This window comes from Megalobrama amblycephala, linkage group LG3, assembly GCF_018812025.1.
Source record: "Megalobrama amblycephala isolate DHTTF-2021 linkage group LG3, ASM1881202v1, whole genome shotgun sequence".
NCBI lineage: Eukaryota > Metazoa > Chordata > Actinopteri > Cypriniformes > Xenocyprididae > Megalobrama > Megalobrama amblycephala.
The window spans coordinates 32105429-32128947 of NC_063046.1; the positions used below are offsets into that span (position 1 = coordinate 32105429).

At 37.5% G+C, this 23519-nt stretch overlaps 1 protein-coding gene across 2 annotated transcripts; it reads right to left on the reverse strand.

Moving 5' to 3' along the window:
- Positions 1 to 16: 16 nt before the first annotated feature.
- Positions 17 to 20005, reverse strand: trpm5 (transient receptor potential cation channel, subfamily M, member 5). Of its 2 annotated transcripts, XM_048185187.1 has the most exons (26): positions 19891 to 20005; positions 14887 to 14954; positions 14372 to 14522; positions 14079 to 14259; positions 13830 to 13996; positions 12969 to 13146; positions 12819 to 12883; positions 12516 to 12701; positions 12337 to 12433; positions 12076 to 12194; positions 11594 to 11932; positions 9567 to 9710; positions 9091 to 9214; positions 8574 to 8719; positions 8381 to 8493; positions 8186 to 8284; positions 7849 to 8104; positions 3421 to 3539; positions 3208 to 3340; positions 2952 to 3126; positions 2456 to 2624; positions 2142 to 2320; positions 1835 to 1967; positions 1206 to 1278; positions 854 to 944; positions 17 to 695 (listed from the first exon to the last, which is right to left on the reverse strand). In XM_048185187.1, the coding sequence occupies exons 1-26, from the start codon at positions 19915 to 19917 to the stop codon at positions 583 to 585; spliced, it is 3645 nt and encodes a 1214-aa protein (XP_048041144.1). In that variant the 5' UTR covers positions 19918 to 20005; the 3' UTR covers positions 17 to 582. The 2 variants fall into 2 exon arrangements, with proteins under 2 accessions (XP_048041144.1, XP_048041145.1); XM_048185188.1 differs by lacking the exons at positions 14887 to 14954; positions 19891 to 20005 and having other exon boundaries at positions 14079 to 14264; positions 14372 to 14501.
- Between the last annotated feature and the right edge of the window lie 3514 nt (positions 20006 to 23519).

Genomic DNA, 23519 nt, shown 5'->3' on the forward strand with positions numbered 1-23519 from the left:
TGATAATACAATTTTACAATATTACTGTTTTTTAAACTGTATTTCTGATCAAATAAATGCAGCCTTGATAAGCATAAGAGGCTTCTTTCAAAAAATCTTACCGACCCCAAATTTCTGAATGTGTTTACATGTACGTCTAGTCCACTGAAATGAGGACGCCAAGGGCTCAGGCTGTGTAGCATTCATACAATTCCTCAAAATGGTAATTCAATTTAAAATGTTCATTTTACTGAAACCGTTTGGCTGGGTCTTGATAGAAGAAAAAGAAAAATCGAATATCCTTCTAACTAGAAAAACAATTACACAGTTTCAATTACTTCAAGTGCATTAACAAATTATAAACTGAAATAAATATATATTTTATATTTGTATAGCAAATGTTAATAGTGATTTATTATAATAGTGCTATATAGCTACAAAAAAGGCACAAAACAGAACATTTAATGTACAAGAAATAAAGGCAAAATCAAAATTAGAAAAAATTTTGTCTTTCATTTTGTTGCCTGGACTCTCAATTATAATGACATACTATAACAACTGATATCCTATTTCTAGTAAAATTATATCTAAAAAAATGCCAGATCACTGATCAATGTAAGGCAGTTTCTTTTCGGCACCATATCCTGAATGTCCTGATGGCTGCTGTCGCTTGGCTTCCTGTGGTTGTAGGTTTCTGGAGCTGCTGGCAATGGACCCTGTGAAACACAAAGGTAGTGTAATGTTACCTTGAGTGAACAAAAACTGTGTGACAATGGAAAGAAGACACTCGGAGAGAGTTAGAGAAAGAACAAATAAGATACAAAGATAAGACACAATATGAAGAAGGGCAGCATAATAGTAAAGAAAGTCTCACGTGGGGCTTTAGGCGCGTCTCTGTCACACTTCAGGGTACTTTTGTGGAAACACTCCGCAATCCAAGACAACACCTCTCCACAATACCTCACCTAAAGATGAAGTTACATGTTCAGTGAAGTCATTTAGAATCATGAAGTTAAATGACGAATCTCAAAAGACATTAAAGTCTGCATGAAATGGAAGTTACGATAGTCTTTTTATCCCTATTGTTATCTAGGGCAGGGCGTGATTTTGTCCACTGGGGACTGATTGGATAATTGGATTGTTGTGGAAAAGATTACGAGAGCACATGAATATTTATAATAAATACTGCAGTATTCCATAAAAAAAAGGTCAATTTTGATTTTCACCTCAGTCTCCACTGTTGCCATGCGCTTTTCTTGATCCTTGAAACCCCCAACCAACCTCAGCAAACTCTGTACCCTATGAAATGATACACGCAAAAAGTAGACTAAAATGGTTAATACACTCATTCTGCACAGACTTGCAGTTAACACGCTTATCTGATGAGATAGCACCAAATACACATACTTTGCTTAAATGCTATGAACTGCAGCTATGCTAATTCCTCTCCTTTTGCTTCCCTGTTTCTACCACAGACTGCACCAGCTCCAGTTTGGATCCAGCCTTTTGCAACATTTTCAGGCAAAACCGACAATTGCGAAGATTTCAGATTACGGCAACTTTGGATTGACACGCAAAACTTTCAATAAAACATTACAAGCATTACAAGCATAAGTAGTAGTAATCGCTGCCTAACATGCTTGTTATTTTATACATGAAAATACATGAAGTTAACTAACCACATAACGTACTATATTATAGCATAGTAAACATTACTCATCTCTGGCTGATAACAGAATACTTCTAAATTGAAACACTGTAACAAGTATTTTTTGTAAAGCTGCTTTGAAACAAAATTGTGGAACGTGCTATACAAATACATCTCATATGTGTATAGCATTTGAATGTGACTCACTTAGAGGAAGTGTATCTGAGTCTCTCTCCACTGCTCTCCCTATGCTCTCGTTCCAGTTTAGCCAGGTAGTTCTCCTTCTGCACTGTCTCCCATGTCATCAGCTTCTGGTCCAGGCCAGATGGTAGTTCCCTCTCTGACCACAAGAATAGAGGAACAAACATTTGACCACAAATTTCCTGACTTGTTCTATTTTGACCTGTGATGTTATTTAGACTGGTACTTGCTTGACTTCATCATAACAAAAGTATTATGAATTATCAAAATAATCTGTACAGGAAGTACACAACCAGTGTGATGATTCACTTACCAAGCAGATCCTGCTTGGTTTCTGTTGTTCTGACGAGGCTGAGGAGAGCTTGAGAGATGTGGCTGATGATGATAAAGGGTGGGGCTAGTGCCGGGCGGCTGTGGTATTCAACAATCAGGTTATAGCGTTGAAACTTCCAGAAGATGTCTGCATTCTCCTGCACCACCTGGAAGGTGTAGCTATGGAGAGGTGACATGTTTGGTTACATTCATGACAATGTTTAAAAAACCTTGCACCTACATCTCAACTCACTCTCATTAGAGTATTAGTAGTCTGTTAGTAGACTGTTAAGTACTTGCAAAGTGGACTCTGACCTGAACATGGCAATAAGAAGGTTGAGCAGCAACACATTTGTGACCAGCAAATAGATGACGAGCAGCAGAATGACCAGCCAGTTGGCGTATATGTTTGGGCAGGGTGGCAGAGTGCCTAAGATGATCTCCTGCACATCAGTAGTGCAGTTATCGTCTGACATCTTTGCCGCTGTGGAGATATGTGGAGAAATATAGTCAAGTAAATAAACTGCAATAGCTCCACCTAGAGGTCAAGTCGAATAACTACAAATTCATTTAGATGAAAAGAACAAATGCTGATGCAACAAATCTATAAGTTGAAGTACTAAAACATAAGCTTAAACATAAGAAATATAGAAAAATAACAAAAATTACAAAAGCATATAAAAAATTACTACAATTTAAACTAAAATTGAAATGAAAACTGAAAATAAAAAATAAAAGCTATAAAACTTCAGCCCCAACAGTGAGCTACAATGTGCTCAAAGCAAGATTGTATAAAGAATATATAGTGTACCATCTATTTCCTCTAGAGGAATCTGTCCAAATATATGGAGATACGGGCGGTACAGTGCCCTGCGGAAGACCCAATCGATGCGCGGGTCGTTGGGGTGTAGAAGGGCCTGTGTCGTCACTCCATACGCTACCAGCCACACGGTGAGGAAGAAGAGGAAAAAGAACACGTCCTTGATCTGTAAAAACATTAAAAAACACATGGGGTTAAACAGATGTTTCTTTATAGTCATTTTAAATCAGACAATGATCATTTTTACCATTCTTTCCACAATGATGATTTTAGGCCCGAGTTGCTTATGAATAGCAAAAATGTGGATGAGTCTTAAGGTGAAAACCATGAAGTCCAAAGCAAGAACAGTTCGGCCAGCATCATAGGTGCTTGTGGCCATCCTTAAGACAAAAAGAACTCAAATTAAGCACAATGCTACTCTTAACGCTGCTCATAAAACAGCACTATTTGATCAAAATACCTGCATGACAATCCCACCACGAACAGACAGATGGCCACCATGTCACATTTGTTCCAGTTATCCTCCACATATAGCTTCATCTTCTTCAGAATACTCATGTCCTCATCCGTGAAGAAACTCTGTGCATCAGAAAGTGTTAAAAATCATACACTGAATGGCAGCTTTGCACAATACAACTGTACTGTGTTGTACAACAAACAGAAAAAAAAAAGGTTGTGGACATTAGGTGGTCCATCAACTAATTTTCTCCCCTTAACATCCTACTTTAACACCAATATGACACCAGGAAAAGGTCTTAGTAAAGAATTTATGGTAACACTTTAGTATAGAGAACACATATAAACTATTAACTATGACTTTTCCCTCAATAAACTCCTAATTTACTGCTTATTAATAGTTAGCAAGGTAGTTGTTAAGGTATTGGGTAGGATTAAGAACGTAGAATAAGGTCATCCAGAATAAGGCATTAATATGTGCTTAAAGGATTAGTCCACTTTTAAATAAACTTTTCCTAATAATTTACTCACCCCCATGTCATCCAAGATGTCCATGTCTTTCTTTCTTCAGTCGAAAAGAAATTAAAGTTTTTGATGAAAACATTCCAGGATTATTCTCCTTATAGTGGACTTCAATGGGCACCAAACAGTTGAAGGTCAAAATTAGTTTCAGTGCAGCTTCAAATTGTTCAACATGATCCCAGATGAGAAATAAGGGTCTTATCTAGTGAAACCATCGCTCATTTTCTGAAAAAAAAAAAAGAAAAAAAAAAGAAAAAGAAAATTTTAACCAGAAATGCTCATCTTGAACTAGCTCTCTTCTTCTTCTCCTCTATTTGAATTCCAGCAGTGTAGACGCTGCTAAGTGTATTACTGGCCTTAGGTCAAAATTTGAACTAATTTTTATATGCAATATGCTAGTTCAATAGTATATAACAATTAGTTCAAACTTTGGCCTGTGGAGGGCAGTATTACACTTAGCAGTGTCTACACTGCTGGAATTCTAATAGAGGAGAAGAAGAAGAGCGCTAGTTCAAGATGAGCATTTAAGGTTAAAACTTATATAATTTTCTTTTTTTTTTTTTCAGAAAATGAGCAATGGTTTCACTAGATAAGACCCTTATTTCTCATCTGGGATCGTGTTGAACAATTTGAAGCTGCACTGAAACTAATTATGACCTTCAACTGTTTGGTGCCCATTGAAGTCCACTATAAGGAGAATAATCCTGGAATGTTTTAATCAAAAACCTTAATTTCTTTTCGACTGAAGAAAGAAAGACATGAACATCTTGGATGACATGGGGGTGAGTAAATTATCAGGAAAAGTTTATTTAAAAGTGGACTAATCCTTTAATAAGTACTAATAAATAGGCAATATTGTAGTAATATGCATGCTAATAAGCAACTAGTTAAAAGACCCTAAAATAAAGTGTTACCGAATTTACTGATTGAAATGCTCAGTGTTTAGTCCTCCACACAACCTGATCAACCAGTTCTGCATCTCTGTCATTTAATCTGTCCTCTCCTCTTCCATAATAACTGTCTGAAACAGCATATTTTGTCTCATCACACATGAAGAAGCCACACCTCTGCACATTAGGCACCCAGCGGAAAGAATCAATACTTGGCTGATATTTATCATTCCTCCAGGACTCAGACAACGAGTAAGAGTCTTGATAATGGGTAGGTAAGATTATCAATGTGTGTTTACACCCTGGTCACCAAATCTCATATCTCAAATGATCATTTCAGATCCATCAAATCAAGAACAAAAACACTATATTTCCCTTTACTGCCCTTACTTCCTTGAATTGGATATGCTCCTTAACCCTCCTCTCGTTTTTGCTGCCACTGTTTGTTCAGCTGCTTGGGCACACTGGCCACTTTATTGCCAAACTGCATTCGTACCTGTTATTTCGGGTGAACCCTACACTCCACCCTGTATGTGTGTGTTCATAGTTAGTATTGTATTGTGTATTGTATATTTTGTGTATTTTCCTGCATTGTATTGTATTATAATATATATGGCATATTGTATTGTACTGTATTGTATGATGAATGATTTGTGCTCTGTTGCATTGCATTTTGTACTGTATTTTTGTAATGTAATTGTGTTTGAAGTTGTAAACTCAGACTGTTAGACTTTTGAAAAGCACTTCATAAATAATATGAACACATTTCTGTTTGAGGATATACTTATGGCTAATTTATACCTGACAATGGAATGTTTTATTATTAAAATCTACACTTAAAGCACAGAAATTACAGTTCTGCACCTTGTTCGTTCCCTTAGTTCAAAACCATTTTGAATTCAAAAGTAATTCATAATTCAAATCTTAATGGTGCACAACCTTATAAGAGTAAATGTGTGAAATTCTGTTATATGTAATGTTTATTATTTTTTTTGTATTTCTATTTGGATTTACTTTTTATTTCAGTTTTAGTTTCAGTAATTTTAAACTAATTTTAAACATAAACTTATTTTATTTCAGTTAGTTACCAAGGCAGCATTTCTAAAATTAGTTTACATTTTTTCATCAAATATTTATATTTTATTTTAGCTTTATTTCAATTAACGAAAATAGTTTTAGTTTTAGTTAACAATAACAACACTGCTTTACATATTCTGAAGAATCATAATATTAGAATAATGGAATTATGTTTCTGATCATATTGGATAAATCAAGCAATCACATACAGTGGGTACGGAAAGTATTCAGACCCCCTTAAATTTTTCACTCTTTGTTATATTGCAGCCATTTGCTAAAATCATTTAAGTTATTTTTTTTTCCTCATTAATGTACACACAGCACCCCATATTGACAGAAAAACACAGAATTGTTGACATTTTTGCAGATTTATTAAAAAAGAAATATCACATGGTCCTAAGTATTCAGACCCTTTGCTCAGTATTTAGTAGAAGCACCCTTTTGATCTAATACAGCCATGAGTCTTTTTGGGAAAGATGCAACAAGTTTTTCACACCTGGATTTGGGGATCCACTGCTATTCCTCCTTGCAGATCCTATCCAGTTCTGTCAGGTTGGATGGTAAACTTTGGTGGACAGCCATTTTTAGGTCTCTCCAGAGATGCTCAATTGGGTTTAAGTCAGGGCTCTGGCTGGGCCATTCAAGAACAGCCACTCCTATTTTAGCTGTGTGCTTAGGGTCATTGTCTTGTTGGAAGGTAAACCTTCGGCCCATGCTGAGGTCCTGAGCACTCTGGAGAAGGTTTTCGTCCAGGATATCCCTGTACTTGGCCGCATTTATCTTTCCCTCGATTGCAACCAGTCGTCCTGTCCCTGCAACTGAAAAACACCCCCACAGCATGATGCTGCCACCACAATGTTTCACTGTTGGGACTGTATTGGACAGGTGATGAGCAGTGCCTGGTTTTCTCCACACATACTGCTTAGAATTAAGGCCAAAAAGTTCTATCTTGGTCTCATCAGACCAGAGAATCTTATTTCTCACCATCTTGGAGTCCTTCAGGTGTTTTTTAGCAAACTCCATGCGGGCTTTCATGTGTCTTGCACTGAGGAGAGGCTTCCGTCGGGCCACTCTGCCATAAAGCCCCGACTGGTGGAGGGCTGCAGTGATGGTTGACTTTCTACAACTTTCTCCCATCTCCCGACTGCATCTCTGGAGCTCAGCCACAGTGATCTTTGGGTTCTTCTTTACCTCTCTCACCAAGGCTCTTCTCCCCCCGATAGCTCAGTTTGGCCGGACGGTCAGCTCTAGGAAGGGTTCTGGTCATCCCAAACGTCTTCCATTTAAGGATTATGGAGGCCACTGTGCTCTTAGGAACCTTAAGTGCAGCAGAAATGTTTTTGTAACCTTGGCCAGATCTGTGCCTTGCCACAATTCTGTCTCTGAGCTCTTCAGGCAGTTCCTTTGACCTCATGATTCTCATTTGCTCTGACATGCACTGTGAGCTGTAAGGTCTTATATAGACAGGTGTGTGGCTTTCCTAATCAAGTCCAATCAGTATAATCAAACACAGCTGGACTCAAATGAAGGTGTAGAACCATCTCAAGGATGATCAGAAGAAATGGACAGCACAGAGTTAAATATATGAGTGTCACAGCAAAGAGTTCAGCAAAGAATACTTAGGACCATGTGATATTTCAGTTTTTCTTTTTTAATAAATCTGCAAAAATGTCAACAATTCTGTTTTGTTCTGTCAATATGGGGTGCTGTGTGTACATTAATGAGGAAAAAAATGAACTTAAATGATTTTAGCAAATGGCTGCAATATAACAAAGAGTGAAAAATTTAAGGGGGTCTGAATACTTTCCGTACCCACTGTATGTCATACCACTTCTATAAGCCATATCAACAGAGAACCATACAAGACAAACATACACACAAGCACAATATAAAAACAACCTCTCACATATGTTAAATCATAGACCATAGACATTTAGTCCTACTTGTCGGATTTCCTCCAACACCAGGGTAAAGACCCAGAAATAGAGGATGATCTCAGCTGCAGATGGGCCATTCGGTGGTGGGGGCCGGAAGTCCAGGAGGAGCACGTAACTGAACAGAATGAGGAAGGCAAAGTACATGATGACATTTCCCATGAACACAGTGACTGGAGCACTCCAGAAACGATTCCACCGTCGCAGCACAACATGAATGAAGGTTGCCCTGCAGCTCTGCACTGTAGGGTCACCGCCACCTTCACTGAGGAAAAAAAGATGAAAACAGTTTTGTAGAGTTCTTCACTGCAGTTTGTATCTATTCCAGTATGAAACAGAGACTTACACCGGGTCCTCGTCTGTGAGCATCAAGGCTCGCTCTGTTTCCAAACTGTCCAGCTCATCAAACGGCTCCCCTTCACCTTGGCTTACTTGTTCTATTGCACTGTGACACATACACACATATATGCTCATAACACTCAATGAATCAAAAATCAATTTAAATGCCATACACGGTATTAATAACAACAAATATACCCACTTAAACTTGATGAGACTGGTCCAAATGAGGGGAGGGATGAAGAATGTGAGCACAAGTCTAGAGATGGCAGTGTCTGTCCTCATTGCGCCCCACCAGACTTTGGTCAGCAGGGCCTGTGCAAGACAATCCAGGTAAGGTTGATCATAGGGATACGGCTAGCATGAAAGTGCAAGAATTAGGCATAAGCTGTTACCTGGACACCATCATGAGCAAAAAAGCATTTAGCATCTGCAACAGTGGCGAGATTCAGGACAGTTGCTTTGCTCCAACAACGTGTTTTCCTCACTAGGAGGGAATAGGCTCTGTCTTCACTGTTTGAATAACACTCACTGAACAGATCTGACAAAAAAAGTGCAGGTATCAGGACTGACCGTTCTGGTAGTTACATTTAATACAGGCTCTTTGCACAGCTTAAAGAAATAGTTCACCCAATAATAAGTAATTTACTCAACCTGCTGAATTAAAGTAATTAAACCTGCTGAAAAACCTCCAGCATAAATCAGCATGAATTCCATGTTGGTCCAGGCTGGTTTATGCTGGTATAGTGCTGGACTAGCTGTTGGACCAGAATAGTCATGCTGTTCTCTAGCACAACTGAGCTGGTGTAGCTCCACAGGTACTCAAACTTCCCACGCTGGGAACCAGCAAACTAGCAACTGAATCCCATGCTGGTCCCAGCATGCAAAACACACTTATGCTGTGATTCTCACCCATAGCAAACTGCTCATACTTGGCATTCTTCATACTGCGAGCAGACTCTGCTTCAGTAGCCAGATGGGCCATCTCCTTCATGATCTTACAGCCCACCAGAGCAGCTGCCACAGCCTCTGGGCCCTAAAACACACAAATGGTCATTAAAGATGAATGTACAATAATGCATTGAATAAGTACTGTACATAAAGTAGAAATAAGCACAATGAACTGCAAGAATGCAAATACATAAGCAGTAAATTCATTCAGTGTTGACTCTCAGCTTCTCAGCACTTTTTCATTCAAATTGCTCTTTGTTTATTGACCCTTATAAAGTTTGATATGTAAACCCTACTGAGGTCAATTGTGATACTTGACTGGTAATCAGTGGGACTTAGGTAGTAGCTTCTGATAGTCTAAAGAACAAATTGTGAACATGTAAATGGACTTAGTTCATGAAAATGAGCTCACTGCTTTTATTGGTTTATAGACCCACCATTGCCCAGAAGTAGTTTGCCATTTCCTGCCTATTCTGCAGAATAGCCCAAATGAAGAGGTCTCTCCATGGGTGCTCACAACGTCGGTCCATGTCTGGGAGGTTTTTCTGGCTGTGGAAAAGCCGGCCTTTCCCCATCCTTTCCTGCAGCAGATACACATAATATTATAGCAGAATGGTAGCATGGTGTGTTATGTGTAAATGCATGTTAAAGGATTAGTTCACCCAAAAATGGAATTTCTGTCATTAAGTACTCACTCTCATGTCTTTCCAAACTCATAAAACATTTAATTCATCTTCGGAACACAAATTAAGATATTTTTGATGAAATCCGAGAGGTACCTGAACCTCACAGGAAAGCAATGTCATTGCACATTTTGAGGTCCAGAAAGGTAGTAAAGACATTGTTAAAGGTGCCGTAGAACGTGTTTTCAAAAGATGTAATATAAGTCTAAGGTGTCCCCTGAATGTGTCTGTGAAGTTTCAGCTCAAAATACCCCATAGATTTTTTTAATTAATTTTTTTAACTGCCTATTTTGGAGCATCATTAAATATGCACCGATTCAGGCTGTGGCCCCTTTAAATTCTCGTGCTCCCCGACCCTGGAGCTCGCGCTTGCCTTAAACAGCATAAACAAAGTTCACACAGCTAATATAAACCTCAAAATGGATCTTTACAAAGTGTTCGTCATGCAGCATGTCTAATCGTGTAAGTATGGTATTTATTTGGATGTTTACATTTGATTCTGAATGAGTTTGAGGCTGTGCTCCGTGGCTAAAGCTAACATTACACACTGTTGGAGAGATTTATAAAGAATGAAGTTGTGTTTATGAATTATATAGACCGCAAGTGTTTAAAAAAATGAAAATAACGACAGTCTTGTCTCCGTGAATACATTAAGAAACGATGGTAACTTTAACCACATTTAACAGTACATTAGCAACATGCTAACGAAACATTTAGAAAGACAATTTACAAATATCACTAAAAATATCATGTAATCATGGATCATGTCAGTTATTACTGCTCCATCTGCCATTTTTCGCTATTGTCCTTGCTTGCTTACCTAGTCTGATGATTCAGCTGTGCACAGATCCAGACGTCCTGCCCTTGTCTAATGCCTTGAACATGGGCTGGCATATGCAAATATTGGGGGCGTACATATTAATGATCCCAACTGTTACGTAACAGTCGGTGTTATGTTGAGATTCGCCTGTTCTTCGGAGGTCTTTTAAACAAATGAGATTTATATAAGAAGGAGGAAACAATGGTGTTTGAGACTCACTGTATGTCATTTCCATGTACTGAACTCTTGTTATTTAACTATGCCGAGGTAAATTCAATTTTTAATTCTAGGGCACCTTTAAAATAGTCAACGTGACTACAGTGGTTCGACCTTAATGTTATGAAGTGACGAGAATACATTTTGTGTGCAAAAACAAAACAAAAATAACTTCAAACAATTTTCAACAATTTCAACAATTCAACAATTTTGTATCTTCCCAGTCATTCTTCTATGTTGTCGATGTAGTAAACGCAGTGCAGTGCTTCTGGTGTTCTACGTCAGAATGCCGGCTCATTATTGGTTGGCTCCAGCATCACACGCATGCATCTTGCTGCTCACATGTACAACATCAGCCAATACTGAGTCGGCGTTTTGATGAAGAACCCGGGAACGCAGCACTGTCTCTACAACGTAAACAGTGTAGGTGAATGACAGGGAAGAGATGATTTTTTGTTTGTTTGTTTGTTTTTGAGCACAAACTATTATCGTCAGTTCGTAACATTAAGATTGAACCACTGTAGTCATGTGGACTATTTTAACAATGTCTTTTCTGGGCCTTGAAAAGTGCAATGATTTTGCTGCCTATGTGTGGCTCATAAACCTTGCGGATTTTATCAAAATGATCTTAATTTGTGTTCCGAAGATGAATGAAGGTCTTACGGGTTTGGAACGACATGAGGGTGATTGATTAATGACAGAATTTTCATTTTTGGGTGAACTAGCCATTTAAAGGCTCACTCACCGCTGGAAGTTTTTGGTAGAAACCTTTACAGGTGTCATCAAGAAAGTCTTTAAGGACTTTGGAAACCTCATGGAAGGTGAAACGAGGCCTGCGGTCACCTGGTTCAGTGTGGGGGTGCCCTGACATCCGTTTGCTGGCCAAATGAACCTGTTTCTCCTGATGCTTTTTCAGGAGCAGGGTGTGAAGGAGGTTTTTCTCAGACACAGAGCAGTAGAGTTCCTGAAGACGGCCATAAGTTAGGAACTCATTTATGTTCACACCGTTATCAACAAACAGACGCACAAAGTCAGGTTTGTCATTCATCAGTGCCTCCATCATCACCTCCTCCAGGTCCTGAGCCTAAAAGAGAATAAAGAAATATTGTGTATAAGAATCCAAAACAAGTACTGATCATTTAAAATGAAGCTAGGAATTATTTATATATAGGAATTATTATTCATTTAAAATGAAGAAAATGATTTTGTTTTAAGTTTAATTCTCACACTCCATGCCACATCTCCACTGAAGATCTCACTCTTAGCGATGTCTACCCTATTCCAGGCCACAGCCAGTTTCAACTCATCCAGGAAGTCCTGCGCTTGCTGACTCTGACTCTTACACGCTGAGCCCAGACAAAGACAAGAACGATTATAGACTCACCTACATCATTATACAGAAATTTATCTCTTAAAAGCATTCAAATAAGAGAAAGATAATTGCTCAAGTTGTTTGCTTTAGTTAGTAATAAAATAACGGTTACTCACCCTTAACCAGTGCTTTGAGAATCACTGTATCCAGTTCGGAATCCTGCTCTGGGTCATGCACTGTCAGCAGGTGACCGTAGTCCAATATTCTCTGGATCTAATAGACAAAATCCGAGACTTTACACAAAAAGTAGCTATATGTTGTATATAAAACTAACTAACTATCAGTTGTCCATTACCAGTTTGACCCAGGAGGTGATTTCAGTGCTGTGTAGGCCATTAGGGAAGGTGTTTATCAACAGCTCTTGGACCATATCAGCATCCCAGCATCCTCTGTCCATCAGGGTCACTAAAATATCAGCGACTCCTCCTGAGCCAGCTAAAATCAGCCAGGGTATTGAATTCTGAATATTCTTGTACATTTTCTGTAAGACGGGAATAAAAGTGGATATTACCAATCTAGGAGAACAACATGCCACAATAAAACACTTATAATATTCAGTATCAATTCAATATGATATGTTTTATTAATAAAGTGTGACCTGTAATATCCTTGGTTCTCCATGAACCAGAAGACACAAAACAGGGATTTCTATACTGCCCGTGCCTGTTAGAACAATGAATTAATTATCTCAGAGCACGAGAAGATATAAATTTAGAAAGGCGGTTGAAAACAAACTGTCTTAACTTACCCCCATATCCTGTGCGCTGCAGAGAGATGTGTTTGAGCATCTTGACTCTCATCTCACCAGTGCCTCCAGGTCTCTGGGGGTCCTCGTCCACCAGGATCAAATGGGAATGATTGCAGTCCAAGGAGTACACTGCACCGTGGGGAAGATCCTCATATGGGTATGTTGTTGGATGATCAGGCTAAATAAAAATAACAATTTATAAAAATTAAAAATGTGTTTCTTTTAAAAAAGTGATGTAAAAAGTAAACATTAAAATTATTAATGAAGTTAATAATAGGAGTTGTAGGCCAACCCAGATGTAAGCACCACTCTGATTCCCTCAACAAAACGCCAATAGGATTTTTCCAACCAACTAAGGACCAGCATAAACCAGCTCAAACCAGCTGCCATGTTTCAAAACATACCTAACCAGCATATGCTTTTTTGCATATGGTTTTTCAACAGAGTTGTAGTCCCATTTAGACACTTGTTAGCAACCTCCTTTTTCAAAACATGTAAAAATCAAGAGTAGGGTATTACTGATGTATTTCATGTTTATAAACATGAAAATATCTTGAGCTTCCGTTAACCACAGACCTTATTTCAGGCATATAACCAAATGCTCTTTCAAAAAACTCATTGACTTCAGGACAATGGAAACTCTTTCCCAGGTTTTAGGTCCCATTCCTGCAGCACTTTATTGCATAACAAAAAGTCCACATGCTTTTTCCATGCAACTAAATCATTAGACAAATTGTGAGATAAATGAAAACATCAAAATGTAGGGGTAATTCAGGTTGATTGGGAGACTTTTTGCCATTGATCTGAATCTTTTGAGAAGACCTGTCTAAGAATAAATTCATGTGAGCAGACAGTCCCCACCTTTGCAGACAGCAGCAGATCTCTGTTCTGAATCATGTTCCAGGGAGCAATTCCAATGGCCACCACTCGCACCTTAGAGGAAGTGCTTGCAAGAGAATGGTCCCTTACGGCCTGACCCAGGTTCTTGGTGATGCCAAAACGCAAACCACTGGTGAGGATCCACGCCCCTATGAAGGTCAAGGGTCAGAGGTCTGTGACAATCATAAAGAGATTTTAATTTTTGTTTTTAATAAACAATAAATAATTCACCTGTGCTCTGTGCTGCCTTAACAAGGCCTTTCCTAAGTGTGTCCCTCAGCCAGGGCTTCAGCTGAGCAACTTCATCACCGCCCATTAGTGCCACCACCAGATGAGGAGGGGCCAGACCCCACTGCTTTGTCAAAATCTGATAGATTTCCGCTGGATCTGTGGAGCTGGTCACCCTAACAAACTGGACTGACAAATAAAGTCTGTGAGTAATGTGCACAAGCTTGAACCCATCAAGAACAGTGATTATTTTGAGTTGAAACAAAATGATTTTGTAAATATCTGTCCTTATATACCTTGGCCCTGGTGCGGCTGACACCGACAAAATCAATATCTCCCAAACGTCCGGCTGTCCAGTGGGGTTCATCAGATCTCTCACTGTCCTTCTCTCCAACACGAACAGTGGATTCGGTAAGTGGGGTGTAACACCGACATCCCACTAAAGAACTGCAAATAGTGACAAAAAAGGTCAAGCATTTTGAAATGTGTATTTAATGGTGATAAGTCGTGCCGCAGAACCTGATTTCACCAAGTACAACATGTTCCTGGAACAATATTCCAAACAATCAATCAGATTTGAGGGTCAAGTTCACAGTTTATGTCAAGTTAAGGCTTACAATCAGGGTTAGTAGCTTCTACATCAGTGTTATTTGCCTATCATTTCCCTCTGATTTTAGGGATAACTTATGGGAAGGATTAGGTTTAGGGGAAGGAATATGGTTAGGACTAAATTTCCAGTCAGGAATGTTTTTCCAGGATCAACAAAATATGTTGACTCAATCAGGATGTGCAGTCGTGCCACCAGTCTCACCTGTGTTCTTGGGACTCATTCAACAGTTCCCCACATTGCAGACACTTTCTGCCCTGCCGTAACACAACCTAGAGACAGAATTAAAATGCATCTATATTATAGTCTAATCAGCTGTGCAGCCATCAGAGCTGCTGTTCTGCTCAGTGAGGAAATCTTTATGTAAAGCAGCAGCAATTTTCATTTTCATTCTTTACACACATGCAAACATGCCCTCCCTCCTGGTAAAGGCCGAGCCACACTTGAATTGGGAAACTGACCTGCTTTTTACCAACCTGAGGTAAAGTAAAGGTCAGCAAGAAACAAGGTTATTATAGTTTTGCATTTTTCATTAGTTTTTATTTTTATTTCGTTTTGACTTTTTGTTTTCAAATTCAGTTTAGTTTTAATTAGTTTTTAAAGTGGGTTTGCTAGTTTAGTTTTTATTTTTTGAAAATGCTTAGTTTTAGTTTAGTGTTTAATCGTTTTAGTGTTAGTTTTAGTCTTTTTTTGTAATTTGGGTTATTTGTCAGGGGCAAGATTCAAAAAGGTCAGAAAAATTATTGTGTAATAATAACTCAACAAAAACATCATACAATTTTAGAAAATATTCATTAAAAAATAAAACCAGTACATAAAATGCACATATGGGCACAAATATGTAAACAGTCTCAACACTCCGCAGTAAGTGCAAAATGTGTAAGTGACGTGTGCCAGTAAAAAAACTAAAGAGCCAACAGACTAAAGAAGACATACATGAACCGCATGTAGCCTTTTCAATCCATTTTAAGCCACAACAAGACATTTCTGTCAGATTGTCAGGTAGCTCAATCTGAGAAAAGAACATGACAAATAACAACAAAAAAAAAAAAAAACTTTAAATACAGCTTTTCAATTTTTTTAGTGTGTGACACCTTCACAAAATTGCCAAAAAATCTACCAAAAATCTACACATCTTCTATACAGAATTCACACCCTATACATGGGTTTCAAAGACGTCACTTCCGCTATGCCCGCCGCCATATTTGGGACCGGTCACAGCTGCGCGCCCTGTTTAAGTCTATGGTGACAGCAGCTACAACTACCAGAGGAAGGCCAACAAAACGCTCTCAGAAGGTTCACAACAAGTTTATAATATATCTTGGATATGTGGTGCTGTTAGCCGTTTCAACAGTCGTCAGAACTTCAAATTTATTTGATTTATTTGAAAATATTATGAATTCTAGTTGCTGTGTTTCGGCGTGTTACAGGATGAACAAATTCACGACACCAGCTGACTACATTACTTAGTTCAAGTACATGCGTGCATGATTTTGTGCAAATATAAGTTGTAATTTTATGTATAGCTTGTATAAATATATATGAATTACCATAGGATGTGTCCTGTTGAGTTAATTAACCTTCTAGCAAAGCGCTTCAGTTTACGGGTGTTCATTCAGCGCGCGCAGCTCAAATAATACTGTTATCAAAATGAATCTGTTATTGATGTTATTGTATACAAAAAAAAAATCTGTTATTGTTCATGATCCTTATTATTAATCAAACTATGTGTTGATGAAAATAATACTAGAATATAAGAGCTAGTTATTAAAAATAATGCATTCATTTTCTAAAAGAAATATTAAAGTTAATAATACTGTGTAGTAACGTTAAACATTTTAATGACTTAATCATTGCTGTTTGAGCTGCGCACGCTGAAGCTGAAGAGAATAAAAAAAACCATAAACTGAAAGTTAATTAACTTTCAACTTTTTAATTAATCAACGGAACACATCCTATATAAAATAATCCAGATATTAATACAAAATAAAAATAATATTACAACTAGTATTTGCACAAAATCACGCACAGATGAACTTGAAGTAACCTCATTGAAACTCCGAAACACAGCAAATAAGCCCAAATAATTCACAACGTTATTTTACAAGTATATACGATTATAATATCATGTATAAGAAGAAGACAGTCCCAATCATATTAATGTTTTGTCTTACTTTTTGAGCGCTCGCACTGAAGCTATAGATGATCATCAGCTCTGTGGGTTATTTACCTCAACGAAACATCCTTTATGAGAATAATCAGATATTTATACTTAATAAAATTAATAAGTTTTATCTGTACAAAATGATGCGAATGCACAAGTGAAGTTTGAACAAGTTATGTAATCAATGTTTAACTCAGTCGACGCGCTCTTACCACAACAACACGCTGAAACAACAACACAGAGAATTCACAACATTTTATTACAATAGTGTCCTCGTTATAATGTTACGTAAATGACAGTCCCAGCAGTTATTAATGTTGTGCATTGCTGTTTGGCTGCCAGTGGTGTGGTCCCTTCTGAATGAAGCCAATAATTCTGCCGATCTAACTACTTTGGGATCAAATAAATTTGTAGTTCTGACGACTGTTGAAACGGCTAACAGCACCACATATCCAAGATATATTATAAATTTGTTGTGAACCTTCTGAAAGCGTTTCGTTGGCCTTCCTCTGGTAGTTGTAGCTGCTGTCACCATAGACTTAAACAGGGCGCGCAGCTGTGACCGGTCCCAAATATGGCGGCGATAGAATACAGTGACGTCACATGAAACCCATGTATACAAATACCACAGCTGTACAATTTTCACACCCTATACTAAATTTACAATAGCCTACTCGTCTGGATTGAAGCAGCAAACATTCAATGTAAAGGCCAATTCACACCGCACCGACAAACGCCAACAAACTCGTCTGTTGGAGTTTGATCGGATCGGTGTGATACCCCTGTTGGCTTTGGTCTGAGTCGGTTTTCACCGGACTGAACATGTTTAATCGGCGTTAGTTTGGTAGTCTGAGCATCCAACAAACGGCAACCAACTCTGATGTAATCTGACCTGACTACGAACCGTTGCCATGACGATGAGGCAAGTCCCCTGCAAAGACAGCTGTTTGATCGCGCCCGCGCCTCACGCACACACAACAAAGCAGCGGAAATGTGACATCGCAGTTTGTTCGTTATAAAAAATAAAATACAGTAAAAAAAAAAAAAAAAAATGAAAACATACAAAAGGTACAATAGTCCATAGTGCAATCCTTGCCATTCAGCAAGAGCACGTTAAGAGAGGTAACGTTAACCACGACGAGCAACGCAGGTTTACCTTCAGTGACACTAAAACTCTGTAAACTTGATATTATAAGCAGCAAATATTCAGTGTAAGAGTAAACAAATGACATTATTTAATATTTGAATCACAGCTTATATAGTGTTTTGACATCGACAATCCAAGTGCATTTTACCTCAAATTTAGTAGCAATCGCTTCTCGCGTCGACATTAACACGCTGACAAAGTTATATTTAGAATTAAAAATATTTTTATACCACTTTTTAATGTGTGATTGTGTAAAGGTGTTCACGAGATACCAACCTTTAGCGAACTTGCTTTCAAAGTCGAACACTCGTTCTCATGGAGACGCGGTGTGCGCGCGCGCGTGTATGTGAGAGACGCAGGGAAAGGAAATGCAGCTGAACGTTATTTGCTCTATGAAAGACATTGATAAAGACGAAAACTAAGGACATTTAATCTATAATTTTATTTTATTTTAGTTAGTTTTGCCAAACACACATTACAGTTTTAGTTAGTTATCGTTTTTTTGTAATGCCTCGTTTTTATTTTATTTCAGTTAACGACAATGTTTTTTCCCACCTAGTTTTCGTTTTTTCGTTCGTTTTCGTTAACGATTATAACCTTGGCAAGAAAGCAAGAAAGCAAGAAAGAAAGAAAGAAAGAAAGAAAGAAAGAAAGAAACAAAGAGAACAGAACAGAACAGAATAGAAAAGAAAGACTACTGAACAGACTGCAACTGCATGGTGTTTGAGTATAGAAAAATGCATAAACATAAAACACCCTTGTAAAATTGTTCACTCATAGCAGGCAAAATTGATCACCCACAGAAGTTCTCTATGCATTTGACCACTTGGAGTTATTTGCATCCAGGTCAACAGTGACTCGAGTTCAGTTCTCCTCATGTGGTTGAAGAGGCACGGACCAAAATTGTCATAGTAAAAGCAGTCAGGAACTGAAATGCAATGCTATAAAAACATTTCAGGAGGTTAACAGCATGTGAATGATGTAATCAGATCTGATTAATGTCTTTTCAATCAATTAGTTTTTATCCAAATGCCATCAGCTAGGTTCAGGTGCCTGCAGGCCTTTTTTTACTGTGAAACCTCCAATTTCCTAATGGTTGCTATTCATTTTATTGTTTTCAAACAAGAGACATTTTGATCTGATTTGATTAGAAAACATGCAATTACTCGGCCAATCAGCAGTCATTGAAAGCTGTGATTTAAACTATAAATAAAAAGATTATGTTAAACGGCTTAAATAATAATTGGTTCTTGGAGGGAGGACATAGTCAGGTGTTGAGTATTGAAAAGTATGCAAACATGACTGATGTGTGTGGGTTTGTTGGGAGGTGCAGAAGCTGCCCGTGATTTGACTAGGAGAAGGGAGGGTGTGTATGAGGAAAAAGCCATATGCAACACAGCACACAAACACAATTATTTGCATTGAAGTCCACACAAAAAAAAATGACATTATGCATCAGGAAACAAAATTCTAAAAACTTTCAACTTTCAAAACAAAATTCTAAAAACTTTCAATACAGTGAATGGGGCACTTTGTTAGTTAAGGTTTTTTTTTCTACTAAAACATAATTTTATCTCTTAGATTTTCAATTGTTGTACTTGGAAAAAAGTCAATTCACTGAATTCACAAAATAAAACCAGAGGTCTGTCCTGAAACCATTACCTTGAAATTTCAGAAACATCTATGGCTGTGGAGGTATATGAATAATAATTTGAAATGCTAAACTTAACAATCAAAATTAATGTCTTAAAGAAAATATTGCTATTCATTTGACTGCATCTTTACATCTTTTGCTATAAATATCTTTTTCAGAAACTGTTCAGAAATTTAATTTAACAACTCTACAGAAATGACCTGCAATCTGATGCCAGGTTTTGAGCTGAAAGAGTTCACTTACCAGAGGAGTATCCTGGTGCCCCAGCATATCTGGATGTTGGCTTTGCTCTTGGATCCTCTGAGCTTATTTTGTAGGCCAATACAAGCTTGACCAGCTCTAGTGTGCCACCAGGAAGTGATTCAGGAGGTTTATTATAACAAAACCACTCCCTAACCAACCGCTGCTATATGCTCAACCACTTACCTGCCTTCCTCCCCATCTCCACTATAAACATTCCAACAGGAAAATATCATCAAAATGGGTGATTTATTTCAATTATTTTCCCCAATATTTGAGGAATAATTTCATTTAGACTTTGAAACTTGTGAAACTTTGACAGTTCGACAGTTTACAATGCCCCCGAGGTCTATTAAACGTAGTGATTAACACAATGTTGTTAAAATAGCTTGTCCACACTTATCAGGATTTAAAAAAAAAAAAAAAAAAAGAATAAAATGTTAAATAAATCAGGCAAGTGATATAGCCTATGAACCCCTCTGTAAAAACGTTCAGTAGCCTATATTCATAGGAATACAATTGGAAAGTGCTAGGGGGTACAGATTTCTGGCTCAGTGTATGAGGAAAAAAAAAAAAAAACTTATTTAGAGAAAGCGGCATTTTATTAGATGTGTATTGTAAATGAATTCTACATGCAAATGGATAAAGTGTAATGAAATAAATAGTTAAATGTCTGTTTTGGATTCTTTCTTTCTATTTATCTGAAAAAAGGACGTAGGACGAAAGGACAAAACAAACAAACAATGGTTTTGCCTGTAGTGTCTTGCATTGCCCATGAAAATTAATTTCGTCACCAACTGGGTCCAGTGCATCTGACGTCAGGCTCCAGTTTTAGAACAGCTGCAAGTACTCGAATCAGCCACTAGATGTCAGCAACTCCAAGGAAAATTAAGCATGAGGGCTGGACGTTGTCGAGGTCACCGTTAAAATGTGTTCAAATCCATAGCGGTCTGTAATTGTGACTCATGAGGCATATATGGTAGCGGAAAGGCATCGAGATGCCATGAGATGGTCTTAAATCAGTTTCCCTCAGAGGTATATCACCATACAAAATCACCATCTTGGTGACTAACTTGGGCTAAGCAGCAGTCCATCTCAAGCATTTAAAAACGTAATTTTATACATTCGGGTTTATCTAATTATTTAGGAAACAAATGTTAAAAGTAAAGTTATATATTTAAGCTAGGCTATTTGATATGAAATAAGTATAACGTTATAACTGTATTGTAAGTAAATAGCCTTGTTACAGCTAACATGCAATGCTTGGGTTGCAATAAGAGTGAAGACCAGAGGTCGCGTTAACCGAATTTTTTTGCAGTGACGAAAAAATCTGAAGGCCGTCCGTCATTTTGACAGATACACTGAGGCTGATGTAGCTTGTAACTGATTCCCACTGTCCAGTTGGTGGTGAGTGCGCTCCAGTGTGTCTGCATAGCGCGAGCTCAGTCTCCAGAATAACATGAAAACGATGCGTTTGATTACACACAGGCGAGCATCCAATTTAAGTCCAATTTATAATAATAAAGTGTTAATAGGCCTACATATAGCCTACATAATTAAGTTTATAAAATGGTTTATTTTGTTATTTTTCTTGCTGACTATCAAGTTTATGGTCAACGAATGGCTTTTCTGAGGTAAAATGTTATGTGACATTGTTTCCAGCACTGATTGTTCCAGGAAGTAGGTTATGAGACATAGCTGGGTATATGTTTAAGAGTAAGTAAGCGGATAACCTCAACTTTCGGTTCCAAAAAGGGAGGTAACTTGGGTAAGTAGACATGGCAACTTACTCTCTGAACATAACATGTTCCGGAGCAGGTTATGTTCCAGGGTTAGATTGCTTAAAGGGTTAGTTCACCCAAAAATGAAAATTCTGTCATTTATTACTCACCCTCATGCGCACCAAAATATTCTCGTCGCTTTATAATATTAATATTGAACCACTGTACTCACATGAACAGATTTAAATATGTTTTTAGTACCTTTCTGGATCTTGAGAGAGGAAATGTCATTGCTCCCTATGCAGGCCTCAGATTTCAACTAAAATATCTTAATTTGTGTTCCGAAGATTAACGAAGGTCTTACGGGTGTGGAACGGCATGAGGGAAAGTAATAAATGACAGAATTTTAATTTTTGGGTGAACTAACCCTTTAAGAGGTATTCAGATGTGTGTTATATAATTTGTATAGGTTAGTTATAATAGGCCTAATGTAACTAAATTTGTTATATAGTTACAGTTATATACAATAGGCTATTATATTATACAATAAATACAATATTATATTATATATATATATATATATATATATATATATATATATATATATATATATATATATATATATATATATACACACACATTATATTATTTATTCAATTCTAATATATGTATTTTTTTTATTGTCATCGCACACATGGATCTGCTTTTTTATCCCTTTTGTAACAGGACATTTTCTATGCTATAATTTCTATAATAAAATACATAGATATCTTACTAATAATTAGCATAAAACAAACATTATAATTCTTATTGAATAAAGATTACTTATTAAATAAAAAGATTGAAAAAATGACTGCACAACCACCCAATAGGTGGAGACGTGCACTAAGTAGGTTATGTAAATCACCATTAAACAAAAGAAGAAGAAATAAGTAGAATGGCGCGCTTTTTCTTAGCGTCTGTTTCCATAATGACTTGTCGATTCGTCGCTCGGTTGAGAATGTCTTGTGTTTTCACTGGGAACATACTCTGGGTTGGCTGAACTTACTCCCGAACACGTTTTTGGAACCAGCATACCTCGAGTAAGCAAGGTTTGGGTTAATCAACCGAGAGTTCAGGGTATATGTGACAGTAAGTTAACTCTGCTTTCTGGAATACCCCCAGATCTCGTTGTTGTTGTTTTTATTGCAGAGGACATTTCAAGTGTGTACAGTGGCATAACCGTAAAGAACAATACACCATATCACATAAAATATATAGCCTAACAGTAAATAATAGTAGTAATAATAAATTGGGGTGGCTCTCGTTGTCAGTACAAGATCGCTCAGTCAGTTTAGTGACGACTTTGCACGCGCTGCAGCCATCTTGCGGATGCACCTGACGTCATTGCTCGAGTCAGCTGGTTGGATGAGTTTCGCGCGCCATTGGTTGACACCACCTAGAGGCGTCAGAAATGCTCTAGTCTGAAATGTTTTGACTGGATTTAGATTCAGCGTTTATATTTGTATGTCATTTCGATTTCGGTATTACATTTAAACATGCAACGCTTATTTCTTAACTTATACATACTATATAATGCCTTGCTATACTAAACTGTACTAACTCTAAGCCTTGAAACTGTGGCATTGGAAGACACACCGTTTTAAATATTTGGTGTAACTAAATGTAGCATTTAGAGTCTTATCCTATGCTTCTTAACACTCGGCGCCCCGGAGGATCAAAACTATAATTTGCATAGAAGTAAATAATGTTTATAGGCTACTGAGCCAGACATTGTTGATGAAGATAATAATAACAAATACCTCATACTAAACTTAGTTAAATCCTGGGTGACTAAATATTCAGAATAGTCAAATGTTTAATTATATTATATTAATTTCATGTCATAATATAGTTTTATAATGTTGTAAT